At 42.5% G+C, this 10,284-nt stretch overlaps 1 protein-coding gene across 1 annotated transcript in view; it reads right to left on the reverse strand.

The window, feature by feature from the left end:
- The window catches only part of LOC126047293 (epidermal retinol dehydrogenase 2-like), a 14,052-nt gene extending 4,045 nt beyond the window's left edge, over positions 1-10,007 (reverse strand). Inside the window, 5 exon segments of the mRNA XM_049820788.1 lie at positions 52-135; positions 138-150; positions 1,099-1,230; positions 6,616-6,959; positions 9,867-10,007. Coding sequence (XP_049676745.1) covers positions 52-135; positions 138-150; positions 1,099-1,230; positions 6,616-6,936 — 550 coding nt within the window. The 5' untranslated portion in view covers positions 6,937-6,959; positions 9,867-10,007.
- Positions 10,008-10,284: the final 277 nt, after the last annotated feature.

A 10,284-nucleotide genomic window follows, 5' to 3' on the forward strand; every position in this document is an offset into this window, starting at 1 on the left:
GAGTTTAAATCAAAATAATTGTCTAAATGAACATTAGCTTTAATACACTACCTGAAAGGCAATTCATTCCCATCAGTCCCGCTAAGCTTGCAATACTAACCAAGTGCCCATGGTTAGAGGCCATCATCGCTGGGAGAAGGCTTTGTAAGTCTGCAATGTAAGTCAGAATTGCAAAGAAACATTTTACTAAGCAAGCTACATGCTATAATATTTTGAAGGTGGTGTTTTTAAAGAATTTCTCCCTACAGTTTAAATACGCTTCCCCCCTTCCATAATGGGTGGGGGGAAGGGTTTGTTGTTTGAACTCTAGCCTTCAGGTACTAAGCTGGGACTTTCCAGGGCCCACCAGTACCACTTTCTCCTCAGCACCAAAGACAGATGGTAACTTGCTAGTTGTTAAGGTTCTTTTAGCCTAAAGCTCAACACTGCAATATTTCAAATCACTGCACATTTTGTAAAATAGCAAAAATTTTAATTTCATGTCTTCATTTAATCTTTGTGGTTAAATTTATTTATGAAGAAACTGAAACATTTCAATATCTTCTTTGCAATTCTTTATGATAAGAACACCATATAGATGACCTGCCTTCCCTAGAAGGAAGAAAAGGCACATTAAGTTACTCATTTTGGACAAAAGCCCCACTTAATAATAAGAGCATTGTCTGAACATGTAGTATTTCTTACTAAAACTATCATAACCACAAAGCAACTAGAACACTAACAGAATTGAACACTTCTCTATTACTAGAGCAGCAACTTTTAGGCTGGGCCTGCTTCATGTCAATTAATATTGAGCGATTATAACATATGACTAGCTTCAGAATTTAGCAGATGGTAAACTTGAGTTCTTAAGAACATTTCTAAATATGTAGCAGTTTTGCTTCCACCTACCTACTGCAGAAGTTCCCAAAGGATCCATTCTTTCACCTTTTTTTTATTTTACAGACTCCCAGGCATAGAAAGTAATTTCTTGTATCAATTCTGACTGAACTTGCAAGGAACTCCTTGCATATTTTCCTCCGTTCCAAAAGGCAAAATTAACACTGAAAACATGTTGAAAGGATGTTTTAGTACGTATATGCAAAGAACAGGTATTACCCAGAAGTGTGCCATTATGTTTACTTCCAAGGTTTTTTCCACAAGTGCATCTGGAGAATCAATAAGCCTCTTCCCAGTTACGGTACCAGCATTGTTGACTAGGATGCTAACATCGCCAACTTCTTTTTTAACCTAAACAAAAAGCCCCAAGATATTATGTAATAAATACAAAACACGCTTTCCAAGTTTTACACATGAAAACATAAGAAATATTGCACATTTCAACTAAGTTGACCTTATTATGCTTGTTACGGATCCAAACACCTCAAGGTTCTTGCACCTTTTAGGAGGGCTTTTTAGAGCTGAGCTTGCAACTGGATTCCTTTGGAGGTGTGGAGCCCAACAGCTCCACACAGACTTCTGCTTTCAACACCTCTGGTTCTTGCTGCATCTGTTCCAGATAAGTCTATTGCAGAGAGCTCAACTAACACAACAAGTATTTTGCTACAGTAAACCCATCTTAAAACCAATGAGCAATTCTGTTTGTAGGGCCATTTCTGTACCATGCAGTGAGGCACAGTACATAAATCCTCCAGAGAGTTCCCCAGAATCGGGTACATCAAATGAGCGCTGCAATACCTAAACTTTAACTTGTGACGTTCTTTGCATTATACTCAAATCCTCTAGTGTTTTCCACAGAGCAACTTGAGCACAGAAGCAGTGCTGCCATATGACTTGAAGGCTGAAGCCAGCTTGCACAGTACTTGAGTCTTTTGATAAGCAGAAGGAAAATTGGATTCCCTGTTGGTAGTGTTAATTGCCTACATCCCCAACAGTCCAGGGATTCGTCTCTGTACTACGTGGGGCAGAAGCTACTTAGTAGCATCTTAATATTTGAGATATTTCAAAATTCTTCATGCTCTTTTCCACATGCTCCACTTCTCCTGACTGCAATTGTTAAACACTGACACGTATTACAGTAGTTTTTCCACTAGTGTTAATTTCACTTGCATTCCACAGCGCACACATTAAACCAGACTTCCCTACAGCTTTCCAGGGAAGGAGATGCATTTTTCTGCCCTCAGTGTGTTGGAATTAGAATGGGCAAATGGTCACTTTCAATAAGAAGTATTCCTCATATGCACAGGCAGTGAGAAAGACCACCTGTAAAATTCATTTCCTCCTTACAACCTCTTTATTTATTCAACTTATCTTGACTCTTTCAAGCAACTTTACAGGTCAGGAACTTAAAAGCTTATATTCCCAAACAAAAAGGTGTTTTTTGTTTGTTTGGGTTTTTTTTGTGTTGGTGGTTTTTTTGTTTTTGTTTTTTTTAACAAGTTAATTTCTCATGAAGACAACCTGAAAGAGCACTGTGTCTCTATTCATATTGACTCTCAGGACAACACAAGAAATGAGAAAACTGTAGGAAGGGTAGTTGTTTGTTATGAAAATTAAACAAAAGTTGCAAGGTTCTAAATAAAGGAAGATTTTAGGACACATGCACTTACAGAAGGCAAAAGCCATATGAGCTTCTATGGCTCATGGTACAGAAGCTTGTTTCTCGTGTATCTACTTCAATTCTAACACTGTACCAGAATCCTTATAAAATGTCTCCCAAAAATAAGTTGGCTAAAGAATAATATCTACACATTTAGTTCAGTAAGAGAAAGTATAGTTCTCATTTTAGCTCCAGACCGAGAACTTTCATGAACAGACTCACTTGAAAGAACAACTATAGGCCAGCTGATATCAAGATATTGTGCCAGCTCTCAAAAGGAGAATGAAAATATTTAATGCAGTATTTGAAGTATGGTTCATTAATCTGAGCTATCTGGGAAAAAGTAAATAAGTACTCTATATGTTGTTTAACTTGTGATTTCCAGATCAAGAGCTAAACGTGCTGATCAGTAGTTTTGGGAAAACATGTTGGTTTTATGCCATCTTGCTATACAGTTGCAGATCACAGAACCTCATTTCTTAATGGTGTTTCCTTTGCTGGGTGCCTACACTGACTGAAGAAAGCACAAGCAGAGCTGGTAGGCTCGCCTGTATAACAATAAAGAATTAAAGGATAATTTACCCCCTATCCTTTATTCTAGCTTAAATTCCTCATCTTCCTTAAACTTGTTCCAACCTTGTCCATGTTTGTTAACTAAGTAAGGGTTTAAAAAAACAGAGAGCAGCCTTGGCAGGATTATACAGTACAACCTTTATAATAAATTCATCAGCCAGAGCCCCTCTCCACCTAGGTCATTGCTCACACATTCTTGTCTGCCTATTTCCCTTTCAAAATGTTGTCATGTAACAATTTAAGTATTTCTGAAGCAGTGCCACATGATCTCCATAGGCAGCCTTAGACAAGCTGTTCTAGTCACCAACCTGAGTATGTACCCCTCATCACAAGTTTAAAATAGTATGCAGAGACATAAACACAATAATTAGTAAATGATGCTTTAATACTGCCTTGTGTTAGATGATCTAGCAATTCTGGAAGGCTGGACCAGTACCCCAAATCTACCCTTTAGGGCAAATAAATACCTGAATAAGTGGTCATGCTTCTTTTGTGCAAACAAAAGATGGACAGAGGTGGGGGATGTGGTACATACAGTTTATAACTTGGTGATTGGGGCATTCGGGTCAGATACGAGAAGGGAAATGAGAACAGAACCTTGATCAACCCATTTCTAACTAGTGGCGAAAACCTCAAGAACCTCTTCCTTTACCACCTGTCTCTACTCAGTCTTCCAAAATATATTCACACTTTGGATGGAATTCAAAGCAGATTTGAGTGCCTTCTTGCAACCCAGACAAATAATTCCAGCTTTACAACATTTCTGTTCATGCTGCTTCCCTACTAACTAGATGTGGCGGTTCTTTCCTCAGCAAATAGGCTGTTTTAATTCCCTTCTCTTCTCAGCTCTCCTCTGTGCATGACAGAGCCAAGACACCCAGCCCAGGCTTCCACACGCTGCTTTGAGGCCAAGTACAGAAGACCTTTACTAAACCTTCTCCCTAGCTATTAAGAGGGGTGGGGTGTAATGTCAAATCTCCAGAGCTCTAAACCTCTCCATTTGTGCAGTGCAGCAAAGTACGTTGCAGGTGCTTGTATTAGTCCTAGGTAAGGCAAGCATTATGGAAACAGCTGATCTGGTTAAACATCTTTTTCAGGTATAAACACTATTTTCTGTTTGTTTCCGCATTTATATTTATGCTTTTCTATTGAAGTTTAGTAGTGAGCAATTCTCACAATTCCCAAACAGCATTCCAAAGCATCTACTTTCTAAGAACCACAAGCCCCTCCATAACTGCCTATAAGAGGTGGAAGAAAGCACTGGATATTTTACAGGCAGCATGAAATACCACCAGGAAATGTGCTTCTACTGTTGCTCCTCTGCACAGCGAAGAGGATTCTCAGAAAAGTGGAAAACTGGCTGCAAACTGTCATCTTGACTAACAAGCAAGAAAAAACTGTGGATAAGCAAAAAAGTACCATGCAAGAGGGATCCTGGAAGTAAATGTAAGCCCAAATGCAATTTTGCAACATGATAATGAGGGAAAGGCTTCCATTTCCTCACAAGTAGGAGGATCAGAACCCAGAGTTACTTCTCTCTTTCAAAGCCCTAGATTCTTAAAGTTTAGCTGAACTTGAGGGAAGGAGGGGTAGCTCAAAGAAGGCCACATTCCTTTTGGGGTTGGGTACTTCTGGAACAGGAACATTAGAAATAAATTTTAAGCTATAGCTCTTGATAGCCAAAAGCTGTCCTTCGTGTTGTTGGTACAGGAAAGGAACAAGGACACCACATGTGCAGGGCTTTTTGGTTTTCTTCCTACTGAAGTGACTTTCTCCTAGTCTCTCTGTGTGGCTGATGAAGTATCAGAAGCAGGTATTTAAGGTTCACATACATTTAATTTTGGCTTTGAGATTGTTTTACTGGGCACAAAGTTTTCAACCATATCCTGCCCTGCCTGCATGAATTTAGTTCGCTATAGTCTTGCAAAACTCCAAGTCATTGCATGAAGCTGAATCACCAAGGGGGGGAAAAAACCATAACCTGGAACCGTGCTGTGTCACCTTGCAAAGGCTGACAGTGAACACTATGAGCCAAAGTCTACTATACCATATTAAGTAAACAGTGGCACCAGGCACTAATACTAAAGTCTTTCTGTCACTAATAAGATGGGAAAGTTGTCAGCAGGACATGACATTTCTGAAATAACAGTAGTAAGTAGGGTATTTTCTTCTATATGAATCAACAGGAGGATTATTAGTGGATCAGCTGTTAGCAAACTGCTGACAGAAACTTATATAAGTGAGGAATCAGGCACAGAGACCCTCTTAACACTTCTTCGCTACTGTCTACCTCTGTTTTTATCATCCCTAACCTCTGTCACACACATATCTACACCCTCTTCTTTTTATATTTGGCCAGAAAGGCTCTGCTACTGCTTTTCTCCATGGGACTGAAGTGCTAGCCCTTGAGTCCTCAGAACTGAGGGTTAGTTTCCATCTTCTTCATTTCAGTGTCCTTCACATTACAATACTCCCTCCTCCTCCACTCCTCCCAGTTCAGCGGGAAGCAGTTACAGGCCTGCACCAAGACACGTGCAACTGCTCTGCGGGGATGGCAGATGTGCAACTCAGCTGGCGTAACAGAGCTGCAAGGGGGACCAAGGCTGATTAGCATTACAGCATTACCAGAATACAAAACCAATAGTACCAGTCTCTAACAAGTGCAAGTCATGCACAAGCTTCACTTATCAGAAAATTTGTTCTAGTCATTTTGGCACAGATAGAAAAATGCAGAAGGCTAGAGCTTCTTAAACAGCGCCAAAAGAGGAACATTATTTCAGCCAACAGATGTTCCTGAAGACAGCTGATTTATTTTTTTTATTTTTTTTTAAGAATTCATCCTCAGGCAAACACTCACTGTGGAAACTTTCTAGTCCAACAGTTAAGTTTAGCAACATTTTAAGCAAATGAGAACAGGTTGTTATAATGGAAACTGTTAAGCATTTTTAGCTTTTGGCAATTCCACTACTCTGCCCAAAATATCTAACCACATGCTATATTTACAAAGCTCTTCAGAAAGGAAAGTAACAAGTATTTAAGACTCTAAGATACTTTTATTAATTCCGATAAAGTGAGTCTGCAAAAATCTATTCATTGCCATGGAATTATTTAAAAATTGCCTAAAGAGTTAATAATTTTTTTTTTTTTTACAATGTATGGTCTTTAGCGTTTACTTTTGGTAAAAGACTGCCAGAATGTGAAATACTGCTTTAGCGTCAATAAATTGATTTTCTGCACTTCACCAGTGCTTGCTCAGTAACTGAATGAATGAGAAGCTACCCATTTAAATTAGCTACTGAAAGAGAGAACCAGCTCCTTTTATTTTTAAGAGAACAGAGGTATACAAGTCAACTCTAAAAAACAGTATTCTTGAAATGGGTAGCATGTGAAATACATTCTGAATGAATTAACTTTAATCTCTTGTCTTGAAGGGACTAAAACTTATCATACATGCATGCATTCATCTTAGAATAGTGTCAAAGCCACAAATAAAGATACTTTACCTGATCAGCTACTCTGTAGACCTCCTGTCTTTTGCTACAGTCACAGATGTAACAGTGTACTCTCACTGCTCCATTTTCTCTGACCAGTCTACTTGTCTCCTTGAGCCCCTCTTGATTAATGTCCCAGAGAACCACTGTGGCTCCAAGGCTGGCAAACTTTAACGACAAGAATCTTCCAATGCCACTTCCCGCTCCTGTTATTAATACTATTTCACCACTAACATTCTTCTTCCGTCTAGGCACAACCAAGAACACTAGTGACTCCAGCAAGTAATAAAGAGAAAGTGCAATGACTTTCAATGTCTCCAGGAAGAAGTTCATCTTCAGGCTGTTTCTTCAGATACCTGATGAAAGAAAACATTTACCAGATAGAATAAACCATAAAGAGAGAAAATGCAAACATCAGCATTTCAAAATTGAAAAGCATTTTCAGATCCATTCTAAATATTTTCTCTAGCCTGCTTCTGCGTGATGTTTCAAAAAAATACAGATGCTTACATCTGCACATCTGACCCATTTGTCCTGATTCTGCATCATCTCCAGGTTGCTCCTACTCTTCTCCAGAATGCAGCACAATTGATTTGCCATTGGGCAGAGGCAGGAAACACCTGCCCTCAACTGCTTTAGAAATTCCCCACCCCTCACATCATGGGTTTCCATCTCTGCTCTTACAGAACATGGACGCAAAAACTAGAATCAAAAAAGCGATAGTTGCCCCTTGAGCACCTTAAGCAGAAAAGCATGGCAATTGCAAATCAAAACTTATGGCTTGATCAAACAACTTTAGTGCTCACAAGCTAGTACTTCAGGTCAGGAAAAATTCTCCTTTTAGGACCGCAAGTTTTTTTGCTTTGTAGGCATTCCTTGTTATCATGAAATCATATGCAGACCAAGTCACAGTCTCAACCCTGCTGAAAAACTGCCAGCATAGGGAGCTTCAGAATACAATATGCTTATAAATGTCCAAAACATACCAGGTAAATTACTGGCTGTCACTACTAGCTTTTCAACTACCAGCACTACCATTATTGAGGAAAGCCTGCTTTTGCAATTGAACGGTGTGTTTCGTTTAGCAACACATTGCAAAGCTGTTGGCTTTCTTCTGTTCACCTCCCTGCATTAAGCAAATGTCAAGGGCGTGAATCATACCATCTCATGTATGTGTTTAACTTCACAGTCTGTACTCATCACAGTGATGCTGACATCGAGCAGGCATTTAAGTCCTTGAAAGAATGCCCTTTATTTCCCAGTATACAAATGCTATGGAAGAAATGCACCCTTGGTCGAAGCAGGTTTTAATCTTTGACTAACTACAGTATGAAGGATTAGTATCTTCCTTCCTAGCTAAAGGTAGAGCACGCTGGCACTTACACTTCAACCTTTAGCACTACGAACCCAGTTTGATCACATCTCTTAGTTAACATTGCTATCTATGTGTATAGGTAATCATGTTTGACAAGTGCCAAGAGATAAGTTACTTAGACCTCTGCTACTCTGAGCAAAGTTCGTGAAATTTAGCATGTGGACATACTCATGTTATCATGAGTCTCAGGTTTTGTACATGGGAAACAAGGCCAGCCCTGAAAAGGGATAGGCCACTGCTAGAACAGTGCAAGCTATTTCAGAAACTTTTCTGGCAGAAACATAGTGGGTAGGGAAACAAGTTCTTTTTTCTGAAGAAGAGTCACAGGGTGAATGTTTTCTGTTCTTTGTTCCCTTTAAAATGGGACAAAATGTATGCAGAGGTTCTGGCACAGACAAAAGGCAGTAGCACCAGTAAGAAATGGAACAAAATCTTAAAACAGCACAGCAACATTTTTCTAGAGCCAGTATTGACATCTCCTGTAATAACCTCTCATAGCTATAGAGCTACTACAAATATAAGCAAAACCAGAGTAATACAGGAAAAGTGTTATTAAAATTTCACATACATCAAAAAAACCAGCAAGTCTTTGGAAACACAAGTTCCTCGCTGAGTCTAAAATAGAAGCAACATATCTTTAAAATAAATGAAGTTGCTGAATTTAACTTGATTACACTAACTCAGTGCACTTAACTCGGCATGTGTGTGAAAGGAGATTGGCATCTCTGGAGTAGATAAGGATGTTACAGTAAATGCCTATGGAAAGCAATTGCCTTCGAAGTATAGTACACAATTTGACCTAAACCCAGTTTAGAACTTACGTCAGTAATTTATTAAGTAAAATAATCACGTATTAGGCTTGCACAGGACAGAGGCACACTCTATCTCAGAGCAGTACTGACTTTCTTTTAGAGAAGTAGGGTTGTTTTAGACACATCGATGAGGTGCTTAATTTCCACTAACACATCTCGCCTAATCCAGCTCTGACTGGGCCAAGAGTCCTCCATTCTCTCTGGCTCACTGCATTAGTACTGCTAATTACACCAGCTACTGTGACCAACCACATCCATACGGACAATTAAATTAGCCAACACGCTTGGCTGATTTTGGCTCCTCAACTAAAGCGATCGGGGATCTACTTAGAGATGAATTGACCAAGGGTACCTTTGGCACACATAAGATCTCGGGTACACTCACACAGACGTAAGCGTGGAGAGCGCTTATACTGTAGTGAAGTACCAAAGGTTTTACAATGGCTCATCAGACAGATTTCTTCTCAAGTGCAGACAGCTTTGCCAGCGCAGAGTTTTTGGTACACGTGCTAACGCTGAACGGCCAAGCAGCTCTTGCAGACTGCCTGTGCTCACAAAACTCAAGGAGAGAATCGAGGCTAGCATCTGAACCTCAAAACACCTCCGTGCTAGCCAAAGAGGTTGATTCACAGTTGATCACGCAATCCCCTGAGCAGAGTTTGGCAAGCACGCCTTTGCTCACTGCATCTGGAGGGTTGCGACCCTCCCAAAAACACAGCGGTCCTGTAGCCGAGGCGGTCCAAGGACCGAGGTGTAGCAACACCTTCCTCACAGCCTGGCAGGCGCCGGACAACCTTACCCTCACTTGGCACACCTCGGCCGCTAACCCCATTAGCATCATTAAAAAACCCCACCACACCACGCCACGCCACGCCACGGGCGGTTTTCTGCCGCGGTGACCAGCTCCCCGTCCGCTCTCGGGCCCGCCTCCCCGCAGAGCGGGACCTGCCCTCGCAGGGGCGAGAAGAGGAGCCGGCGGGAGGCTGCAGCCGCGGCTGCCCCCGCCGAGCGCCCCGGCCCGGCGCCCGCCCAGCCCAAAACGCCCCCGGCACCGGGACCCCCGCGGCCGCGGGTACCTTCGCCTGCCGGGCTGAAGAACAGAGAGGGGCACCTCCGCCCGCCCCACCGCGGCGCGGCGGCTCTGGGGTGGGTGACGGAGAGAGAGCGAGGGGGGACCGGCGGCGGGCAGCGCGGCAGGGCCCGGCCTTTATGCCGGCAGCCCGCCCCGCCCCGGGGCTGACCGGATGCGCGGGGGCGGGGGCGGAAGGGCTCCGCGCTCTGCGCTCCGCGGCGGCAGGAAGCCGGGCCGGGGGCCTCCGCCGCTGCTCGCGCTCGGCCCGGGGCTGCCCTCCGCGCCCGGCCTGGCCAAGGCGGCAGGGAGCTGCGGCCCCGGCCCCGGCCCCGGGCGGGAGGGCTGCCGCCCGGGGGGCCGGTGAGGGCGCTCAGCCCCCTTAGTCCTCGCTGAGGCCGGGCGAAGGGCTCTAAGGACGGAGC

The sequence above is a fragment of the Accipiter gentilis genome, chromosome 2 (genome assembly GCF_929443795.1).
Source record: "Accipiter gentilis chromosome 2, bAccGen1.1, whole genome shotgun sequence".
In the NCBI taxonomy this organism is placed as follows: domain Eukaryota; kingdom Metazoa; phylum Chordata; class Aves; order Accipitriformes; family Accipitridae; genus Astur; species Astur gentilis.